Source organism: Geospiza fortis, unplaced genomic scaffold (genome assembly GCF_000277835.1).
Source record: "Geospiza fortis unplaced genomic scaffold, GeoFor_1.0 scaffold23, whole genome shotgun sequence".
Classification (NCBI taxonomy): Eukaryota; Metazoa; Chordata; class Aves; order Passeriformes; family Thraupidae; genus Geospiza; species Geospiza fortis.
In genome coordinates, this window is record NW_005054303.1 from 13,228,911 (window position 1) to 13,251,824 (window position 22,914).

Sequence of the window (22,914 nt, forward strand, 5' to 3'; positions counted from 1 at the left end):
TAAAAAAAAAGACATATTAAAAAAAAAAAAAAAAAGAAAGGAAGAAACAGGGAAAGCACAACAATGAGCAAAGCCCCATCCCCCTGAGAGCATCAGAGACACAGGAAATCTTTAGCTCTGTCTAAAGATTTCTGTTTTATGCCACATTTGCAGGAAAGATTTCTGTTTTATGCCAGATTATGCCAGGAAATCTGTTTTAGGCCAGATTTGCTCCAGGGACCAACCCATTTGCCAAGAGTGACATGTCTCCTCACAATCAGCATGTGGCATGTCAGCCTGTCTGCATCTGAGAGCAATCCTACAGGGAAACCTTAATAGTCTCACATCAGGTTATCAGGTAAAAATCATGCAGTAAATTTCACAAGAGCAGGAGTGCAGGTCTCCAAAACCCTAACCCCAGCTCTGTATTTATGTAGGATATACCATGAACCATGGACATCAGCACAGCTGGTTTTGTATGTCAACACCCAACACAACTATCCAGAGCAAAATGTTTTAAATTCTTTATTACACCAGGTTTCCTTTAGCTTCTCACCTCCTCCAGTGTTTTTGTGATCATCTATCCCTGTCCAGGACAAAATATGCTCCCCTAACAGCATTTCCCACTCCAACCCTGGAAGAACTCAGCCCAATTTGATATTATCCTGGAGGAACAAGGTGCTGCAGAGGCTGGAGCCAGAGCCCAGCACTCCACAGGCTATTCCTGTCTCCATTTACCAATTCTCCCATGACATGTTTGTTTCTAGAGTGACAGACAGCACTGAGACCTCTGATGCTTCAAGATTTTCCACTCCAACCCATCTTGTCATTGGGGAAAAGCACAGGAAAGCCACCTGTTTGTCCCATCACGCTTGCACAGATCCAACTTTTAGGATTTGCAGTTTCCTGGGTTACACTGGATATGTCACCACATGCAAAAGGGCAGATGCTTTGTAAAGCAGCTTGCAACCCTCTGCCATTTGAGACTGGATTTAAAAACTTGTAGTGTGGGTGGAGGGCTGTGGGATGGGCTTTTTGTTAGGCTGGGGTTTCTTTTAAATGAAGAATTGTCAACCCCAAATCACCACTTGTACCTACTGGCATAAAATTATCATGAACAGGGGAGTCTTTCAAGAAGGATGATTAAACAAGAGCTTTTAACTGCAGTTTTATAATTTCATTTTAGCTGCAGTTTCATGCATTTCTGACATGCAGGTAGAGCTCTTACAGTCCCAGCCAGTGGAGCAAGACACCCCACCAGCTCAAATCAAGTTCCTTCAAATCATCATTTCCAGCACTGCAAAACTACAGACATTGAGGGGTTCTGCTAACATTTATATGTGCAACTGCTAAGGGTCTCTGCTTACCTTGGGCAAGTCACCAGCTACTTTTTCTCTCTCGTTTTGATCAACTTTGAGTTTTGATAGTGTTTCATTTAGCTGTGTTTTCAGCTGCAAAAGAGTAACCAAGCAAATCAGTTCCACTCCCACACACAGATCTCCTCTGTCTGTCCCAGGGATTAACCCAGTGCACACGGACTGCAAAGGGAGTAAGATTTACTAACAATTACTGCACACAGGGGATTAGTGGACATGTATGATGAGGTTTACCAGGACAGTCAAAGAGAAGAGACTCCATCTGTAAAGATAAAGGTAAAGAATGGAAACTGCAGAAGACAAAAACATGGTTGGCATTGGCTTCCTTACAAGTGGTTTCAACTTTTCAACTCCATTCCAGGAGGAGCATCAGCCTCTCCAGCATTCTTATCAAGGGAGTCAGCCCAGACTCCAACTTAATTCACAGCAAATATGCAAAAATGAAGATTGTCATCTTGCTAGAGCAGGCTAAACAGTCTCTCTACTGCTGAATAAACTAAAAAGCTCTACTTATCATCTTAATAAAGCACCACTTACTACAACTATGTTGACTTAACCAGTCTGTTAATGGCACATCAAGGCATAAATCACTGACAGGGGGATATTAACTTGTCGATTGTGTTTAGATTCAATCCAGAATAGTGGAACTGTTTCAGTCAAGAGGGATGAATACTTGCTACTGGCTGCAGCCAGTACTTAAACTGCAGCCTTTCCAAAGGATACACAGTTTTTTAAAGGATATTTTGATTGCTCTTCAATACAGCACACAGAACCAGGCAGAGCACTTGAGGCTTGAGCCTCAAACAGAAGTGCTAACAAGGAGCTCGAGTGCCAATTTTGTTGGATTTGTGCCTCTGAAGTGTGCTGTGCTAATGTTCACTATTACTGCTGTCAATCTTCCTGGAAGCCAGCAGGAGATTAAAGGGGGGAACAATGGGCTACTCAGAGCCCTGAATTTTTACTGACTCCAAACCTACACATTGTGTTTGTCTCACCCTTGGAAGGTTTCCCCCTTTGCAGCACCTGGGCTGGTGAATGCTAGGCTTACACATTTGGAGGAAGCTCCTCTGCATTTTCACTCGCTTACCTTTTAAATAGTGGGGAACCCGTTCTGAAATGCCACAATTTCTATTCCTCAGGAATAGGACACTCAGGACAGCATTCCTGAGGCAGCTGCATGGAGCTGGTTGTTTAACACACCCTCACAACTCCCACCAGCACAGCACCATCACACTGCACTCAAGCTGCCCCAGCAGGGAGCTCAGCTTTTTAAGCTTCTGTTGTGCACAGACATAATAAATTGTTGCCTCAAAGAGGTTGGTGTTTACTGATTAACTCCCAGATATGCATTCAATTCCCATTTTCCTTGCTTTCAGAACGAGAGGCTTTGCTTGCTGAGGCTAGTGTACCATTAACTTCAGCACACTGTTACTGTGGTGGTGGTTATTTTTCTCAATCAGCTATTTCAGCCCAGTTCCATCAGTGGCAGTAGCCTGGTTGTCCAAACATCCCACAGACACGGTGACAGGGACAACTCTCCCTAATTCTGGCTCAAAAGCAGGAAAGCACTGGCCAAACACAAGCAGAGGAAGGCTCTGACTGCTCCTGCAGCCTTAAAAAACAGGTCACTGAAACAAGTGAGAAGGGAAAGGGCTCAAAATGGAAAACCATGCATCCTTAGGTCTATCCTGTTAATCCCAGTCCTTCTTGAGAAAGCTGCTATAGGAGCATTATTGGCTGGAAGCATTTCCAGCCAAACAGGCTGTAACACATGCAAGCACCAAGCCAGCACAGCCATTCAGCCACAGCAGGGTGTCAGCAGCTGAATGGCTGAATACTCTGAATTCATCCAACTTTGGGTCTGGCCAATTTCTGTTCATACAGAGCAGGATGGAAAAGGCTCTGCACAGTCAGAGCAGGGATAGCACTGCTGCATCCTCAAAAGCTTTTGGGGGAAAAAAAAATCCACCACAGGAGAATAATCCTCCAGTCAAACTGATGAGAGCACCACTTTTGCTGCTCCAAGGACATTACATTTGCTGCTGCATATGCCTACACTGCAAATCTTCTCAAGAAGTTTCAGGAATGAAAGTCTTACAGACTTTGGGAAAAAGTCTTAAGAACCAGACATGCTATTGTTAGGAGCAGAGAAAAGAGACAAATTGTAAAAGTCAGACTACATAAATGATTTCAATGGACAAAAATATCAGGCTGAAGAGGTTAGCAGAACAGACAGGATTTGAAATAAGTCTCCGCTTCAGACGTATGCTGGGAGCCTCGTTTGTGCCCAACAAGCTTCTTACCAAATTTAACTCTTCATTCTGTCTTACTGCTTCAGAATATGAATCATCAAGTTTTTTCTGCAATTCAGTCAAGAGATCTTTGAGCTGAAATGAAGTTTAGAGTTTTTAGGATTTGTCTCCTTGGTATGCCCGTTCTCTTCTGCTCAGTTATTAGTGTGCTGCTCTAGCCTAAGGTCACAAGCACACAAACTCCTCAGCCACAGGGGCTAAGCACTAGGTTAGTTTGCCAGGCAACTGGTAACCAAAAGAAAAAAAAAATACAGCTTGGACAATTGGGTTTACCTCTCTGACTTCTGAAACATAAGTAGATCGTTCTATTTCTGCCTTTTCTAGTTCACTTTCCAAATGTTCTCTCTCTTTTTTAAGCTAGAAACAGAAAAACAGAGTTAAAACAGATGTTTCCAGTGCTTTCTTGCAGTATCAATTGCTTGATTACTGGCTTGATTATTTGCTTATAATTGGCTGTAAATTTCTATCAAATATTCCATGATGTTTAGAGAGCATTTCAAGCCCAGCGATCGCACAGATTTAAACATCAGATTGCAGATTTGAACATCAAAAATAAGATAAAAAGTGAAAGAATCAAGCCCATGATTGTCAACAAGCAGTGAACTGCTCAGACTCCCAAGAAAGAGCCCCAGTGGGTGAGTACAGAAGTAAAAACCAGAACAACTTTCCAGCTTCTCTGCCTTTTAAAAACCCTGCCCCAAAGGCTCAGGTTAAACTGCAGCACAGGCTGGGAGAAGTTCAGATTTACAGCACAAGCCTAAACTGTGTTTCAACAACAGAAAGCTTCAAAGACAAGAAGAAAAAACCACCTGCACCTACAGTTTCAACTTCTTTGTTTTCTTCCTTTAACCTCTCCACCTCGTGCTGCAAAGAAGTGACCACGGAACGCATCTGCAGTTTGGGGGAAAAAATAAAGATATTTAGTTGGCTTGGTCTGAGACAAACTCTGCATAAATACACAAGGTTGTAGAAATTATCTACAATATTTTATCCTAAAAATATTAGAGATTAAATCAGAGTGGTTGAACAAAATAAGATGCTCACTCAAATAATTCAATTTACTGAGTCTACACCATTCCAACCTATTCCCAGCTCAAGTTCTTTGACATACTTAGAAGCCCACATGCCTGAAAGATTTGGAATAGAAGCACTAATCCAGTTGTCCATTAGCCATGGTAAGGAAAACATCCTTCCCAGACTGGGAGTATTCACCATCCATGTACCCAAACCCAGCATTTTTAGCCTTTTTTGGGGCTGTGTAAGTGCAGCAGATGGCAGCACATCTATAGTTCCAGATCTGACAGCCTTTATAAGCCACTCAAACAAGATGTTTATAAATCATCTGTTTGCTGCCAGGCTCACACAGTGGCACTCAAATTTACTAAGCAGAGATATTTTAGAAATTACTTTTTAAAAAAAGCTGTTTGACCTACTTTAATTCTAGATTAGAAAATAAACATAAAAGCTCTTTTTCTTCCCACTTTTGCTATCAACAGAGCCTTCCTAAAAGGAAAGCTTTGCAGGCAATTTCAAATGTAATTAGTTGGCCATAATGGATTGAGCAGCACTTTAACAGCTTTCAGAAAACTGTTATGATTCTATGATACTTCAATTTTAGCACAAAGAGTCCATATCTGCTCACAAATATATTCAGATAAAACCTATGTACTCAATAAAAGCAGAGTCCAAGTCACCAAGATCAGAAAAATTTATATTTCTGGGCACATTAATGGGACACTTGTACAGTCAATCTTTGGCTTCCTATCCCATCAGCATTAATATTATTATTTATTATTTGGCTGTTTCCTGCAGCATCTGCAAAAGAGTCCCCGTCCCTGGAATTGTCCAAGGCCAGGTTGGACAGGGCTTGGAGCAACCTGGGACAGTGGAAGGTGTCCCTGCCATGGCAAGGGGTGGAACTGGATGAGCTTTAAAGGTCCTTCCAACCCAAACCATTCTGTGACACAGATTTATCATAATGGCCAAAGACCGTATACTTGTGCTGTTTGTTTTTCTTGTTTCTGTAAAAATGGCAACAGAAATAGTGACACAAATCTAAAGATATCAACAAATCCTCAATTTTTCAGTCTCTTTAGTGAAAATAGATTCCTTCAAAAATGAAAACCCAGCCTTTACAGGAAGCAAAGTATCAGAGCACCAGAACACCACTGATATGAGGAATCATTCCTATTATACTTGTTGCAGGCTTCACCTTTTTCATCCCCTGGCCACGCACACATCAAACCAGGCAGCCAGGGCTGTTCCACACCTGCCTTCAGAGAGCTCAGACACCCCCTGTGACTTCAAGCAGAGCCTGCCTGGTTGCTGAGGAAAAAAAAAAACAACTTCAGAAATACCTGTTTAAGTTCCTTCTGTGATTCTTCAACTTTTATCTTCCATTTGCTTTCTTCCTCTTCCACACTCCTCTGTAGCCTTTGTAAAATCCCCTCCTAAGAAGAGAGAGGGATTTGAAAGCTCAGAGCAGAAGAAAGGCAGCTGGAACATCACAGAGGTGACCAGGCATCCCACTTACTGTCTCTGCCAGAACAGATTTGTATTTCTCACACTCCAGCTGCAGCAGGATGTGCATTTCCTCAGCCTCCTTCAACTTCTGCTCCATAGCCTGGCAAAGGAGGAAAGGCACCACAAGAGTCACATCCCAGTGGATGGATTTCAGTTCTATTCATCTTATTTCAACAAGCTGGGATCACTCCTGGGGAGGTCTGTCTTTCCAACCCACAAAAAAATAACATCAAGTGCAGTGTTCACCTACAACTCTCAATACTCAGTCACAAACTTTGAGTTACTGTAAAAAAAACTCCATTACTTGAAAAAAAAAAAGAGAATGGGGATTTTCAATTTGATGAACTCACAATTCCACAAGGTACTTAGCAAAGATGCAAATACATTTCTGTGAATATCTGAACAGCAGGTCGCCCAGAGAAGCTGTGGCTGACTCATCTCTGGAAGTGTTCAAGGCCAGGCTGGATGAGGCTTGAACAACCTGGCCAAGGCAGAGGGGCTGGAAATGGAAGATATTTAACCCAAACCATTCTAGAATTAATATGAAATAATTTTCTTATGACTTGCCTGAGAACCTGAACTTCCCAACCCACAGCACAATTTTCAAGATTTATACTGGACAAATCCATTATCCCACACACCAGCTGTCCATTTTTTGAGCCTACCTTGACATCTTCAGATCCTGAAGCCTCTCTTAGGTATTCTTTAGCCATCTTCTCAAACCCACATATCCACTCACTGTGGCTCTGTTGGGAAATCATTCAGTTTAGGCTGAGAATAACCTCAGGAGAGCTCTCCTCAGGACATTTCCCTCCCCACTGCTGAGGGAGCAGTGCCCCAAGTCCCTGGAGCTCACACACAGCCCCATGGCTGTTGTTCAGCCACACACAGCTGGCAGCAGCCCAGGAGCACGAGGGGATGAGACACACACACAGTTCAGGGGGGCCTGGATGAGCTGAAATGCAGCTGGGTGACAGAGGGCTCCCTGCGAGTGTCAGGGCTCTGCATAAGCATTTGAACATTCAAAGGAATCTTCCCCCAAATCCCTGAGCACTTCAAGCAGATGCTGTGTAACTCTAAGAAGGTTGTTTTATAACGTTACAGAAAGTCTTTTTATCAGGACACTTCCTTTAGCACATTTGGGAACAATTTTAAATATGAATATTCAAAACCTCTAGGGGTTATAAATGAAATGCACCCATGTTTCCAGACTCACTTGATGTTATTCACCCTATCTGAACCCCATGAACCCAGGGCATTTTCCCTGAAAAATCACTGAAATTCACCAAAAATCACTGAAAGCCATCAAAAATAGAAAATAGAAAATTGGAAATCAGTGCTTGAGAACAAAATAAAGCCCCCTAAATTGTATTAAGTGTCACTGAGGCACTGCAGCTCCTCTGGAAAGGTTGGGAATACAGAGATCCCATTGTGCCAGTGAGCAAACACAGCAGGCATTATCCACCCCTGAAAATTTACTATCTCAGTGAGACACAAGGTAAAACAGACAGGTAAATCAGATGTTGGGGCATAAAAACCAGAAGATAATAACTTTTATTTTGCTCTTTTAACACTTCTTGAAGCAACTCATCCATAGCTTTGCTTGCCTGTGCAAGTACAGGCATCACCAGTGAGAGATACTCTCAGCTCACCGCAAAACCGTTGGGACAGAGGGGCTGTGAGGAAACACTCCAGGGCTGCCCAGCCCAGCAGGAGCAGAGCTCCCTGACCCCAGCAGGAGGTTAAGAAGATCCACTTCTCTTACCATGTTGGGAGGGAGAGAGACTTTGGGGAAGAGCTTCTGGAGGAGCTGGCGCGTCTCCACCTCGGCAGCTTCCAAGTGCTGCTGCTTCTCCTAAAGCAAGAGGAGGGCACAGGTGACATTGGGCACCACACTCACCGACCTGGCAACAGCCTCTCCTCTGCCTACAGCAATTTACTTAACCCAGGAAGTCTTTTTCTAAGTGAGAAAGGAGCTATAGTGTCTAAAATTGCAGTAAATTGCTTCAGAAATGGGCACCAAATTGCTTCAGAATTTGGCCTTTGCATTTGCTCTCACTTAAGCTTTTATTTTCTGAAGTTCTCCTCCAATCTAGCCTGTTTGTACAGAAATTACACCATTGTTCACTTGTCCACAACACAAATTGCACTGTGCTGAGTAACTGCACCCACAGATCACACCAGCCCTGCCACTCAAGTGAAGTGAGCTCAAAATCAAATAGTTTAGTCAATCAACTATTTTTATTTTCCAATCTGTATTTTTAAGATAATTTTAGGTGTGAAAAAAATCACCGTAAGATAACGTCATCACTTCAGAAACAGAGAATTAAAATCAAAAGGAAACTTTGTGTTAATGCACATTTGAACCAGGCCAAGAAAGTAAGACTTTCAAACATTACTTTTAAACACTTAAGAGGAAGCCACTTACATCCTCTTTTCCCAACCCTGGATGCAATGGGAGATAATTATTAGAGCTGTGTGACAATCTCCAGGTGTTTTTTGTTAGTGCTGTGCAAATATAAATACCCAGAGCCACAGGCACCACAGATCTGCCCTTCCATGTATTTAACATTAAAAGCAGAGCAGCCACAGGACATGTGGGTTAGTTTAGCCATACAACACTCAGCCTCTCATTTAAACTTAAATGTGGAAAGCCTGAAACACTGCACACAAGGGCAGCTTTCAGCCAAAATCCTCCACTGATAATTTGGGATGGTTTTTTCCCTTTGACATCAGTGCTGCTCTGAGTTCCTCTGCTGCAAGGGATCGGTGGCGTGAGCAGGTTGAGATTCAGAGACAGAAACAGACAGGAGACATTAGGTGGTGAGGCTGTGCTGGGTGTTAGTTGGCAGCAATTTAGGAGCCACCATGAAGGGGCAAAAGGCTTTGCTGAAGTCCTCCAGCTGCAGCAGAAAGCAGGCAAGCACTAGCACACAGTGAGAGCAGGGACAGGCTCCTGCCAGCACAGAGACAGCTCCAGAACAGACACACAACCCCAAAGCAGAGCTCCTCTGCTCCTGGCTGCCTGACTGCTGCTCTTAGGGTTAGTTGGATGCTTTTTTTTTTTGAGTTCTGCACAGTGGCAATGAACACTGAATCAGGCCCATGGCAAACATAAGCAATTCACATCCCATATAATTTTGAACATTGGTCCAATATTCCCTGTTAAGCTTCACGTGCTTTCAAGGAGGAAATTCGCAGCTGTGGTGAGAATTTTCTGAGAAGCTCCCAGATTTTTTAATAGTAATTTAGTTCTGGTTCTTCCCAGGTCCAACAGATCTGCTCAAGCACAGCCAAAGCCCAGTAGAAGAAAGCAAGTTGCTAACCAGCACAGCTTTTCATCTGCAGCTCCCCACAAATCAAAACCAATTCACAACAGCTCTAACAATTATGCAAACAGAAATCAAAAGTCAGCATGCCCACAAACTAACCATTCAAAAAAAAAAACCAAACAACCTAAAGACAACAGGAAGAAGCAGAGGTGAAAGTATACGAATGATCACTCAGAAGAGAATATACTTAAACTGCAGTAAAAGTTAAATGTCTCCATTTCACTTAAAGAACCAGCTGCAGATCTGCTTCTAGCTTAATGCATCATTTCTAGCAGTCAACATTACAACCTTGGCAGTCTTGTTCACTTTGTCCTGCAGCAATTTTTCAGTTGATGCCAATGCTTCCATTGCTTCCCAGTTTTTCTCCCGAAGGTCCTAATCATTTTTAGAAAGAATGATTTCAGTTCAGCCAATATTCAAACTGTTTGTGCTTTTACTTCAGAGAAATATTTCCCATTACATTCCACCATTTGCATTTAAATGCTGGTTACTGCAAGGTGATTTTGCTGGGGAGTATGACATACACTAGCAAAAACAAGTGTGATGTTCAAAGAGTCTGAATGAAAAGTGGGAGGGAAAAATGCCAATTTCTGCCCAACCTGCCCCTGTGTCCAAAACTGATGCAAATGTTACTGCAGAGCATTATCACCACAGCGACCCCACACTTTGACTGCACTTGTAAGAAGAAAAGAGGGAAGTTTTCAAAAGTAGTGAGGAACACAGACACCAAACCACAGATTACACAACAGAGTGTTAGGCATGTTGCAGTGCAGAACCCAGCACGGACCCAGGAGACATGGAGGTGTGCACAATTACACTCCTGATCCTGCAACCGCACCTCAGCCCAAACCCCGGCGCTGATTTCGGGAACGCACAGCTCAGGGTTTGCAGCTCTCTCCACTGCACCCACAGAGAGCTGGTTTGGTGCTCAGCAGCCCTCCTGGGAGGCTCTGGGATCTCAGAAGAGGTGAGCACATCCCAGATCCACGTGGGAAGGCCACGGTGCCACCCTCCTGCGTCTTTCTTGGCGAGGTCATCAAACGTGTACTCCACAAGATGTCAACACAATCAGTGAGAGCCTGAGAGCTCTTCTAAGAGCAGCCTCACAGCTCTTCTGAAAGATGGTGGGGCCTTGCAGCAAGGAGATCACAGTGCCTGGGATTTTAGATTTCATTTTTCCAACCCTCAGAGCAAATCTCCCTTAGCAAAGGGTTATTTTGGAAAGGCTGCATGTTGAATTCATCAAAAGCCTAGCAAGGACCTACACTAGTTTTACTTCACCACTTTTATTAGCCCACAATCCTAAGGGCTGTTCACAGGATATAAACACAACATTGGATAAAACTGAGAAAAAGCTGGGACCTACAGGCCTGGTCTGCCTTTAGCAGCAGCCAGACTTTGCCTGCAGCACAAAGGGTATTGAGACCTTGTGACTCTGCAGGAAACAAACCTTCTGTTCTACCTTTCCAGCTCATCTGTCTGCTGAGACTACTTAGCCTCTTTCTCTCTACTTTATTTCAGCTCTTAAACAGCACTCCTTGCTCAAAAGTTCTCAATATTTTCTTTGTGCACTTTCCTTTGATTGTCTGACTATTAAGAAATAAAGCTTATTGCCTGGTATTCATTGGATTTTACAAGGTATCAAGGAGAGACAGGTGAGATAAACACCCTGTATTTTAACTTTCTTCCATATAAGTTAAAAGATAACACTCCCCTGCCTGCACAGGTAATGCATTACAAGGAAGTAACTCCACAGCTCTGTGATAGAAGATACAATCTTTAATTCCATCTACAAAGAACCCAGACTGCACCATCAGCAGCTGCAGGAAGGCTCAGTCCTTCACTTCTTTTGGAAGATCAGGATTAGCCACTTTCATGAAGGGGAAGAGCCAGATCTGAGCTCCCTGAAGCTAATTCCTGCCCCATGTCCCCACACAAGGACCAGAACTCTGTCAGAGCACAGCTCCTTTCCTCCTCCCACCCTCCCTGCCCTTGGCAAAGGACATGTTTCTGAACAGGGTTAACCAGGTTTGAATCCAAATCCAAGAACTTGCTGTGGGATGTGTCCCCTAGCAAGTCTCCTTCCGCTCATCCAATCAACAAATCCAGGAGCTGACACAACTCTGAGCAGTGAAGTCAGGTGTGCTGGGTCACTCCCAAGAGGAAAGGAGCACCCAGGGACACGATACAGCTGTCAGAAACACTCTCTGCAAAATGCCCCAGGCCTCAAGGAGTGCTGGGAACACAGGTTTGGCTGTTTTGGGGGTTTTCTGGAGTGGTGGGGGAAGAATTTCCTTACGTTGTTCTTTTTCCTCTGCTGCTCAAAAGCATTTCTCTGAGAGGCGAGCTCGCTCTGGAGATTGGCAATTTCCTTCTCTTTGCCTGCAACCCTGAATTAACAAAGGGAACCACAAACAAGTCAGGAGACATTGAAGAAATTCCCAGTGAAGCACTGACACCCTTTCCCACACACTAACTCGCCTTCCCTTCCCTTTTCAGCTCTCTCTGAAAAGCTGTTTTCACTGACTTGGCAGCATCGCCTGCTTCCCACTGCTCCCTGAAGCACTCAGCCTGAGCAAACCCATTGTAAAGCTGTTGTTTGCCTACAACAGGCATCTGCACACATTTAGCAGGGCCATGGAAAGGCAACACATTAGCTGAGGGTAGAGTCAGCCAGCCCACGCCAGTACAACACCACAGAACAGGCACCGCCTGCTGGAGGAGAGTGTTCCCTTTCAAGCACATAATCCACAATTTGTAAGTCATTTAACTTGAAAGACAAATAATTCAGCCAGCTAAAAATGCATGACAGTGGCAATTTGCTTAGCACAATATAGCATTAGCTACCACATAGTTATTTAATGTGCTTCAGCCCCACATTATAACACACTTTTACCCCTGAGGTTTTCCCTGGAAGAGATTTCCACATGATTTTGTAATAGGAACAACACTCTGCTAAGCTGAAGTTCCAAGAGAAAAGCCTGTCACTTTTGCTTGAAACACCAACATTTAACTCTTCAGCCATAAGCTGAGCTGGCATGCATTCAAAATAACATCAATCAAGGCTTGCTTCTATGGTGGGCACAACATATTGCCAGCACTGTCTGTCTGCAGGAGATTACACCTGAGGATTAGCACTGTGAGCAGAATCTCCCATGCTCAACTTCTATAAGACAGTAATTTATTTCTTTTTTACTGGCCACTTCATGTAGTCTGATATTGTACATTTGGCATTTATTTCTAAATTTCCTGAGCAATTAAGTGAACTGAATCAATTCTCTAATGCATTCAACAACCTGGCAGTACTCACACTTGCAGAAGCTCCTCGCTTTGGACAGCCAGAGATGCCTACAAAGAGATCAGAGATGAGTTAGGAGCAGAGCAACAGCAAAGACCAGGATGTGCCTTGTTCACAGGCACTGCTGCAACACCACAAAGCTGCACTCTGGGCCCTTGAGGGAATTGTGCAGCCTCCTCTGGCCAGGAACACAGCAGGCATAAGGAGGAGCACAAGGCTGCAAATCCATATGATAAAAGGAAGCAGGAACAGATATGCAAGAGCCAGAAAAGCTGGCTCAGTACAACCCAACCCCAAAGGTGCCCCTGGATTTCCATGGGCAGTACAACTCCTGGTTTTCCATGCCATCCATGCAAGCTACCACCACTCACTTTTGACTTCTCTCAGTAACACTGCAATTGGAAGCTGTACCTGTTTGCAGTTCTCCTGCTTTAATTCCTGTATCTGAGCTTTGAAAGATTCATTTTCTTTTTGCACATCCTGTTGAAAGAAAAAAGGCAATATACACTCAATGTATAAATAGATATATTATATATGGATATACACTCATATACATATACTCTATATATATATAGAGATATACACACTCCTCAAGATAAGGTGTTTCTATCAAAACTTTACCTGTAACTGTTTAACTTGGTTTGCAATTTCTCTCTCTTTTTCTTCCACCATAGCTTTCAACTTCTTCGTTTGTTCTTCTTCCCCTTTCAACCTGCAGAGATAGTTTGGAAAGTAAGGAGAAAGGGTTAAAGTAGGGAAAAAAATGTTAAAAGAATTTATGCTAAAAAGGGACAGCCACTCACACTGGGGCAGTTTGTGCAGCAGGAGATAAATACATTTTGTGTGTTGAGGCTGCCTCAGGTACCACACACAGACTGTACCTGAGCTCTGCTGGGACAGCAGCACAGCCCAGGAGCTGCTTTGCAGACAAAGCCCTTTCTGGCAGTCTCACACAACCTTCCTTTGACTTGGAGCAGCCAGACAAAGCAGAGGAAAGCCTGGCAGCATTCCTCCATAAAACAGGAGCTTTGAATTGGCTATTTCATGTCAGCCTGAAAATGGCACAAACCGGATCTGTTTGCTGCTGCCACCGACTGAGCCACGGGCACTGCAGCCTCCAACATGCTGAACAGCAGGAGGAGTTAGCACCAGGCATGAGAAGCAGCAGCAATTCCACTGGTTAATAGAGCCCTGGGTGCATATTCCCAGTGTGAGAGCACACAGCTCAGGGCAGGGACACCAGGCATGGCAGCAGGCACCAGCACTAACAGCTTATTTTAGCAAAGCCCATGAAATTCCTGACAGCAATTCAAACATTCCAGCTGGAGATAAACTCAATGCATATTCCCAGCAGGCACTTGAGGAAGTGCTACTCTGCATACTCACAGGTTCTCCACGTCCTGGACTTGGGACGCAGCAGGTACCTGAAAAAGTAATTCCCAGTCTCATTTTGATGGCACAGTTTCTAAATTAACAGCACGAGAAGGGGCAACACACAGCTTGCAAGACACTTGCCAAAGAAATACCAGGAATTTTGCATCAGGCATTGCTCCAAGAATATCTAATCACATAATGGATTTCAGAAACAGAGCTTACACCAAGCATCCCAAACTTCACACCAGCCAATTGCTCTCCATTCCATCTTCCCCCTGGGATAAATGCCTGTGTCTAGACATCCACCCAAAATAAAAGTTCAACTCAGTCTCCTCCTTTTACCATCAACAAAAAATCCAAACTGAGCCAGAATACCACCTTATTGGAAAAATTCTTCCATTAAGTAACACCTGGCTTCGAGGCTGTCCAGTTGTCTGCTCTCAAGTCCAGTGCAGGAAATCAAAAGCCAAAATATTCCAGCCCAGGGAAAGGCAGGGAGGAATCACAGCACAGCCTGACCACTTCAAGAGATTCTGCTACATTCAGTTACAGCCAAAGCTCCTGCATGACCAGAGCCCTGCAGAGATGCTGCTTCAGCCTGGCAAGGAGGCGGCTGGGACACAGCTGGGGCTGTCTGTGAGCTCCAAGGCTTTCAGACCACCAAAGCTCCTCTTTATGCACAGTATCATCCCAGTTAAAACCTCCCAGAACTTGCTAGCCATGTAAAACCTGTTTTGGATGAACACAGCTGAACTAGTGGGCTCTCTGCATTATAAACAGCTTAGTCAAGTTGGATTTAAAACATCTCTAAGTTGAAGCCAATGCAAATTCTCTGTGTGAGGTAGAGGAGAAAAAACAGCTTCCTGTTCAACCAAGCAGCACTCCCAAACCACATCCACTCTGCAGGCTGTACCTGTTGGAGTTGTTGCAGGTTCTGTTGTTCCAGCTCCTGAACTTTACTGGTTAATTGTGCAATTGTATCCTTCTGACCCTTTGGATAGATAAAAAGCAATGTTAGAAGTGTGGCTTTATTTTTCCCAGCCAGACAAGCTGCAACAGAATTTATTTCCCTTCAGAATATTAAAGCAGCTTACCTGCAGACATTCTCCTTTCTTAACAATCTCTTTCTCCTTCTCTTCCAATAAGGCCTCCATGGTTTTCACCTGCTTTTCCTTCCCCTTCAACCTGTGCCATTGAACACACACAAACACAGCATAAACCCTTTGCTCTTTCATCCATCTGGAAATAAAACATCCTATGATTTACAGCACCTAACAAAAGCAGAATCTGTGATCAAAGGCACATGCACAGTTCACCTACTAAAAACCAATGTGTGAGCACTTCTACTTCAGCCTGGGTTAGCAGGAGATGCCCTTGATCAGTGGCACTGCTCATTAGGTGAAAGCAAACTGTGCTGACACACTGCAGGGGTTTCACAAACGTGTGCTCTCCTCACCCAAAAACACTTCCCTGCTCCTCCCCAGCTGGGGATACAAGGGACTGACTGATCATTTCCCCACCCTACAGCTCAGGTGTTACCAAAGCAGGTTTTCCACCATGCCTTGCCCACATCCCTCCATCCTGACTTGAATTTAAGGGGTGCACAGGGCAGACCAGAACGAACAACTGCACTTACAGAGTCTGAAGCTCTTTGACTTGTGATGTTATTGTGACCTAAAGAAAATAATCAGCACTTCAGTTCAATGCACATGGAAAAGGCACACAAATGCTAAAAATTGCTCTATGGAGAAACACAGGGAAAAACTACCAGACATTTTCAAAAGTGGCACCATTTACTGCAGTAAGCATAAATGCACTTTTTTTAATTACAAGGCACCAAGTGTCTCCAACTATTTACATTCTCCACATTTAAAATATGACTTCCAGAGCAGCAAAGGAAACAGTGCAAATGGGAACAACAAGCAGGCCCACAGGAGACACAGAGGAAGAAGCTGAGAGTGACTGTGACCACCAACCACCTCACTGTCAACTGCAGCTCCAACCACAGAGATCATCCCTGGCCACTGAGAGCTTCGCATAAGGAAGTGCTTTTTGGGGCTCTCTGAAAAGTCAGCAATCCCTTAAATTCCCATTCTTAGGCTGAATGTGGATTGGAGATGTAAGATTTAGTGGGAATGTTACTTCTGAATGCTGTGTGAAAGCCTGACAGTGGTTATCTGCCAATCCTCTACCACAACACAGCAGGAGTTTCAGACATTCCCAAAAATCTCTCTTCTGTTTGCAGGAAACCAAAAGGTGCACAGATACATCACCTTTGGAGCAAGCATTCCTCACAGAGCATTCCAGAAACAGCAAATCTAAACTGCATTTTTTTTTTCTGGGCTCTGACAGTTCCAGGGAAGGAAATACACACAAATAACTCCCTCAGTTCCTGGAAATTTGCTTTGGAGGAAAAGCCCAAGGCGGAAACACATTCTGTGAAGCTTTGCCTAAAAAGGACAAAACTCTAACCCTGAGCAGGGGGTGACACGTTGGAATGTAGCTAAAGGGACTGAAAAGAGTGCAGACCAAAATCACAACCCACACAAACAAGCACATTTCCTGACAGCACAAAGGATTGAGCTGCCTGCAGAATGGGCTCCCTGAGGAAACGTGGGCTTCCCTCGCTTTGGATGCCAGACAGCAATCATGCCAAAAAAGCCCATTCTCCTCCATCCCTGCATTCCTGACAGCTAAAGTAAAACTGACTGTGCCAAGACTGAACTCTTTTTGGGCAATGGGGAAAAAAAAATAAACAGTCTTGGTTTTTACCTGAGCCTGTAGTATTGCTCCAGCAACACAGAAAGGCCAGACAGGAGCAGTAACTTCAGCACTTGAGATTTCCAAGTTGTCACCCCCAGGGATGCCCCAGGGTTTCATGTTTACTACAGGGACAGTGTGCCCAGGCAGAGCTCATGTTGCAATGCATTAAACTACAGCAATTCTTGCCAAATTTTATACTAAAAGCCCAAAAAGCTCAGGCTTCCAGAGGTGTGTGGTTTCTGAAGGATATCATTAATTATCCTACATTTTTATGGCTTTATATCCAAGAACAGTGTAGCTCCAGCATGAAAAAGTTCCTTACCCAGGGACATTCACCAGTGAAACAGAACACACTAGAACAGAAACAGTGAGCAGCACATCCAAGGCAAGGCTGGTTCACACTGCTGCCACTAAAGTATTTTACCTGTTTTTCCATCTCAAGCTGGGAATTTCCTACTTCTTCTTTCAGAGCCTCTATTTCCTGTGTCAAAGCCTTTTCAATGACAAAACAAGACAGGGTTGGACAATGGAAACACAAAAACACCACAAAAATGGATGCTACAGATTGATCACTGTAGAATGCCATGCAGTAACAGACAAATGTGGTTGTGGCACCAACACACAAAGGAATTGCAGGGATTGCACACAGATACCTGAACAGTCTTCTCCTTGCTTGCTACTTTTAGGATTTCAGCTTGTAGGAGTTCTTCCACTGATTTTATTTTTCCATCTTTCTCGTGGATCCTTAAAAAGAGCAGAGAAACACCATAAGCTGGCTGAAAAAAAATGTGCTGCTCAAGCAAATAAACAGAATTTGGTCCTGCTATCACATCACATCCCATCACCAGCTTCAGGGATCCACAGTGGGACCAGGCAGGAGGAACAAATAGGGAGAATAAGACTGGGACTAGTGCAGAATCAGCTGGCTTTATATGACCAGCAGTTCACATGCTAAATCAATATTATTACAGTCAAAAAATGCAAATTAAGAAATCAAGAGTGCCTGGAATGACACACACTTAAAATCAGCCTTCACTGGACATTCCAGCAAAGTATTTATCAACTTAAAACACACAGGGGACAATCCTATTCCTTTTCAAGAGCCTACTGAACAAAAATGATTATCTGACAAATCAGAGCAATTCCTCACCTAGTCAAAGCCAGGTTTATGAAATTAACTGCTTAGCAGAGCAGCAACTGAATTTTCAGCAGGTATTGATCTGCTGTGACATGTTTCAAAAATGGAAATGCTTCCTGCCACACACACACTTCACCCAGCCAAAAGGCAATTATTTCAGGGAAGCAATACACTTGTAGTCATGGAATAAAGACAGAGAGAATTAATCAAAAATTAAATCTGTGCACTAACTTACACTTTCTGCAGTTCCTCCACCAGTGATTGGAAGGAAACCTGTGAAAAACAGAGCTTCATCTTAGGAAAAACAGAACAGAGCAAAACAATCTGTGAATGTTGAGGGGTGAGGATAGAGAGCTGCAGCTCTCTGGCACTGGAGGAACTATGTAGCAGCCTAATATTTTACTAATCTGGCTGCTCCTGAGAAAATTAGTCTCCAGCTCCTGGCAAAGCGGTAATACTCAGCTTGCTGCAAGTTCCAGGAAAACAAAAGCAAACCCACACCAACTTTACCAGGAGAGGGTGAGGTTCAGGACCATCATTTCATCAGCTGCCCTTTAATACTGACACTGTTGCACATCTCCACAGGGTCACTGTGCCTCCCCTCTTCCAGACATGATTTTCTAGGAGCTAATTGCCCTCCTGAGGTGTCCAAGCAGAGCTGGATGTCAGGGAAAGGCCCTTCCTGACCAGCACATCAGAAGTGACAACACTGACAGTGTCACTGAGCAGACACAAGGAGAAAGGGGATAAGTGACACCTGCAGAGTGGGGATTCACACTGGGAAGCTCAAGCATTCATCATGAAGCTGAGGCAGTACAAGCTGCCTGCCAGCCATGCCTGCTGCTCCAGGCTTCTGCAAAAGGAGATCCAAACCATTTCAGAGCATGGCAAACTCAAAGAATTCACAGAATTCACTGGGTTGGAAGAGATCTTCAAGATCATCCAGTCCAACCCAGCCCCAACTCACCCCTGGCACCCAGTGTCACATCCAGGCTTTGTTAAACACACCCAGGGATGGGGACTCCACCCCCTCCCCAGGCAGAACATTCCAGAACTTTATCACTCTTTCTGTAAAAAACTTTTTCCTGATATCCAACCTGTATTTCCCTTGGCACAGCTTGAGGCTGTGTGCTCTGGTTGTGTCAGTGCTGCTGGAGACAGAGCCCAGCCCCAGGTGAGCACAGGCACCTTTCAGGAGCTGTGCAGAGTGATGGGGGCAGCCCTGAGTCTCCTTTTCTCCAGGCTGAGCAGCCCCAGCTCCCTCAGGGGTTCCTCACAGGGTTTGTGTTCCAACCCCTCACCCTCAAACTCAAACCAGCCCCAGGCAGCACTGCCTGGATCCTGAACATCTGCCCTGCTTCTGACACTTCTGCAAAGGAAAGATTTGACAGAAGCATCAGCTCCCAGACCAACGCTGAAAGAAAACAGGATGCTTTGCCAACAGGCTTCAAAGGCAACTCCACCTTCCTCCCTTGACTTTTGCAACCACAGCAAGATTCTTTCAGATTTAGTTTAGGTGTAATAAAAGTTTTAGATGAAAAGTACTACCTGTTCTGATTGCTGAATTTGCAGGCTTTGAAGTTCTTTTCTCAGAGATGAATTCTCCGTTCTCAGGGCCTTTGAAAGCAGACACAGAGATAATGAAAGCCTCGTTTGTGGGGGAAAAAAGTGTTAAGCTTGAGAGAAAAGTAATTTCTTTTAGAATAAGTGAAAGACTTTGAAAGTCTGGAAGAGACTCCCCTCTGCAGGTGTTGGAGCCAAAGTATTCAACAGTCTAATTATTCACCACGGATAACTTGGAGTGGACACTAATTTATAGGAAATTAGGGCAACGTGAGAGTGCTGTAACTGAGCCGAGAGGTCAGAAAAACAAACGTAACAAATCATATTACAGCCCATCTTTTGTACAGCCCATTTATTTATTTGTATTTACATAATACTGGGATTCTCCCAGAGACAGGCTTCTCACCACTCTGGGAATATAAATAAAAATTATATAACAGCATGGGCTTTAACAATCTAGATCCTACTCTAGAGTCAATAATAACATCCAAAATAAAGAAGAATTCAAAGATTTTCATTTGTACAGAACAGTACTACAAGAATAAAAATCACAGAATCTAAACATCACTGTCAGCATTATTAAAAAATTTGTAAAATATTATTTCAAACAAATAACTTGCAAAATACCACCACCCCTGGAGGGATTTAAAAGCCACGTGGGTGTGGCACTTGGGGATGTGGTTTGGCAGGGCTGGGGATGGCTGGGCTTGATCTCAGGGGGTTTTTCAGCCTAAAGGAGTCTATGGGGTGCTCACAGCTTTGGCTGCTCAGTCACCTCAGGGTTTACAAGCCCTCCCCAGCACAGGGGGGGCAGCAATGCCCCTGGAATTCAGGCACGTTAGGAAAGGGAAGAACATTGTCTTGGCTGTGCCCAGGTGGACACAGCCTTTCCAGCAAGAGCCAGCTCCAAACAGACAGGGGGATTTCTGTACTGGCTCTCCAGGCTTCTCATCACTGCCTTCTTTAGAAATAAACAGGAAGGAAATAACTTTATCACCATCCCAGAAATGTCACTAGTTCATAACCCACTTAACCCTTCAGATTATCAACTAAGACCAAAAAAAAGGGAGTTCTATAATACCAAGTTTTTACAAAACACCCTTTCCTCAAGAGAGGTGTGCTGGGGATTAAATCAAATGTACAGCTCTAGAAATATATTCCCATTATTCCAAAGGGTATTTTGGCAAAATCTGTCCTAGACTAAGCACAGAGAGTATTTATTCTACTCCACTGATGCTCATGCTTAGTCTGTCTTACATAAAAGGTTTTAACCTCATCTTCACAAGGTGCTTTTCCTGTTCAGAAGGAATTCAGACTGAACTGTGAGCACTCCAACATTCATCTTGCATAAGAGCACTTAATCGCCATTTCCCCATGAAAAGATCATAAGAGGGATTTTACCTTCAGCTCCTCCTCTTTAGTAGCCACCTGGATGAGTCCTGCCTCAAGCAGCTCTTCAACTGTCTTGATTTTATCATCCCTCTCTCTCATGCTGAAAAAGCAAGAGTGAAAATTAAGAAAAAAGAGAATTTAACTTTGAAGGCAGTTAGCTATCAACAGTAACCTTACTGCCACCAAAATCTTTATTTTAGCTTCTGATTCAAAACAAAGTCTCTTACCTTTTTTCCATCTGCTCTATTAAGTCTTTGTTTGTCTATGAAGAAAAAAAAATAGGGCCATCATTAATTGGATCAATAATAGTTTGGGATTTAAAAAGCAAATAATTGGAAAGCACCAACTTCACCAGAAGCTTGGTTACAACACTAATCCAGAAAGGAAAACAAAGTAGGGAGAGAAAGTCCTCATGGCATGTGTCTAATACTGATGCTGGAAAAAAATCAATCTTTCAGGGGAGGGACAGATCCAGCCCAAATGCCTTGATGGTTTTACACTGCTGGACTTGCAGCCAGCTCAGTACCTGAAAAATCTGCCCCTTTTCAGCATTTATCAGAACCACAAGCTCCACCTGAGGCTCACTGAGCAGAACATTTGTGATTCCTCAACTCCACCACACTGTGAGAGAGCAGGTGGGAAACATAAACCAGCCTGCAAGCAAAATCACCTCCAGCCCTTCAGGCAGGCCACCAGATCAGCCAGAGCCAGAGGAGCAGGGGCTGCAGGTCTGGTTCTCCAGCAGAGTAAAAGGAGCAGCTCCAAAAGGGAGCTCCTGACTAACAGGAGTACAGGAGAAGTTTCCTCTCCTGCCAGTCTTATTCCAGTGTTTCAGGAATTTTTGTCATTCCACAATGGTGCAAAGTCAGGGATGTTCATATGGGCTCTCCCAGAGAACATCCCAAAGGAGATGGAGCTGAACAACACAACAGCTTTGAACCTGCAGCACCCTGTGAGCACCACTGCAGCAGGTGAGCCATGGGCACAAATACAGGGCAGGAGACAAAAGACATCACAAGGTAAAGACTTTTCTACTTCCAAGGGACAGAGTGGTTGCAGAAATAAGTTCTTGCTTGTGTTAAGCTATGTAAGTCTTCAGGAGTGGAAAAAAATCCAGATTTTGTTTGGACACTCCTGACTAGGTCTACAAGACAGCCACAACTGCCTTACTTGACCCTGCACAGAAGAGAAAATACCTAAAAAAGCATCAGGTTTTGACATCAACCAGCTCAGCCTACAGCCAGGTTAAGAAAAAACACTGAAGAAATTAAAAGCACAGAAGATATTTGATAAAAGCTCAGCAAACACTGGTTGTACCTGCTCAGACAGCAGAGTCTGCAACTTCTGAACTTCAGCTTGCAGAGCTGTGTTTTGATCCTTCAGAACCTGGAAGAAAATGGAGGCATTTGATCAGTTCAGAACTGCAGAGCCTAAATACAGCTTTTCCATAATGGCAAAGAGGCAATTAAATAGCACAGAAGTCATTACAGAGAGTTCTTTGGAAGCTTCAAGAGTCCTTTCCTTCTCTGTCTTGCTTTTCTGTATTAAGGACAAAAGTATTGTCCTTATGTCCCATGAGAAATTCAGCTGTTACCATCTTTATTCCCTGGCAGAGAATCAGACAGTACCAAATGTGAGAAGCTCAGAAAAAACATTTTCCTCCTAAAGCAGCACCAGCATTGTGTCAAGATTTAATAACTGCCTCTTACAAAAACCTCATCTGGTGAAACAAATCATCCAAGATCCCCTTTCTGAGTTCCCTTCAGCTGCCTCAGTGCACAGCAAGGACTTGGCAGTCCAGCACAGAGAGGTTTGCACAGCTCCCACACCTGGGAAGAGGTGGATGGGAAGGAGGAACAGACTT

At 43.9% G+C, this 22,914-nt stretch overlaps 1 protein-coding gene across 11 annotated transcripts in view; it reads right to left on the bottom strand.

Moving 5' to 3' along the window:
- The window catches only part of KTN1 (kinectin 1), a 55,900-nt gene that overhangs the window by 7,987 nt on the left and 24,999 nt on the right, over positions 1-22,914 (bottom strand). For 4 of the 11 annotated variants that reach the window (XM_031066265.1, XM_031066261.1, XM_031066262.1 and 1 more), the window contains 24 exons: positions 22,368-22,436; positions 21,278-21,312; positions 21,060-21,150; positions 19,644-19,712; positions 18,331-18,368; positions 17,611-17,701; positions 17,382-17,450; positions 15,831-15,868; positions 15,289-15,379; positions 15,108-15,185; positions 14,207-14,244; positions 13,442-13,532; positions 13,232-13,300; positions 12,833-12,870; positions 11,822-11,912; positions 7,956-8,045; positions 6,856-6,936; positions 6,201-6,290; positions 6,025-6,117; positions 4,487-4,558; positions 3,941-4,024; positions 3,659-3,742; positions 1,346-1,430; positions 885-890 (listed from right to left, as the gene is read on the bottom strand). In XM_031066265.1, coding sequence (XP_030922125.1) covers positions 885-890; positions 1,346-1,430; positions 3,659-3,742; positions 3,941-4,024; positions 4,487-4,558; positions 6,025-6,117; positions 6,201-6,290; positions 6,856-6,936; positions 7,956-8,045; positions 11,822-11,912; positions 12,833-12,870; positions 13,232-13,300; positions 13,442-13,532; positions 14,207-14,244; positions 15,108-15,185; positions 15,289-15,379; positions 15,831-15,868; positions 17,382-17,450; positions 17,611-17,701; positions 18,331-18,368; positions 19,644-19,712; positions 21,060-21,150; positions 21,278-21,312; positions 22,368-22,436 — 1,681 coding nt within the window. Of the gene's footprint in view, positions 1-884; positions 891-1,345; positions 1,431-3,658; positions 3,743-3,940; positions 4,025-4,486; positions 4,559-6,024; positions 6,118-6,200; positions 6,291-6,855; positions 6,937-7,955; positions 8,046-9,810; positions 9,898-11,821; positions 11,913-12,832; positions 12,871-13,231; positions 13,301-13,441; positions 13,533-14,206; positions 14,245-15,107; positions 15,186-15,288; positions 15,380-15,830; positions 15,869-17,381; positions 17,451-17,610; positions 17,702-18,330; positions 18,369-19,643; positions 19,713-21,059; positions 21,151-21,277; positions 21,313-22,367; positions 22,437-22,914 lie in introns of all 11 variants that reach the window. The other 7 variants (XM_031066256.1, XM_031066258.1, XM_031066255.1 and 4 more) reach the window with 5 other exon arrangements.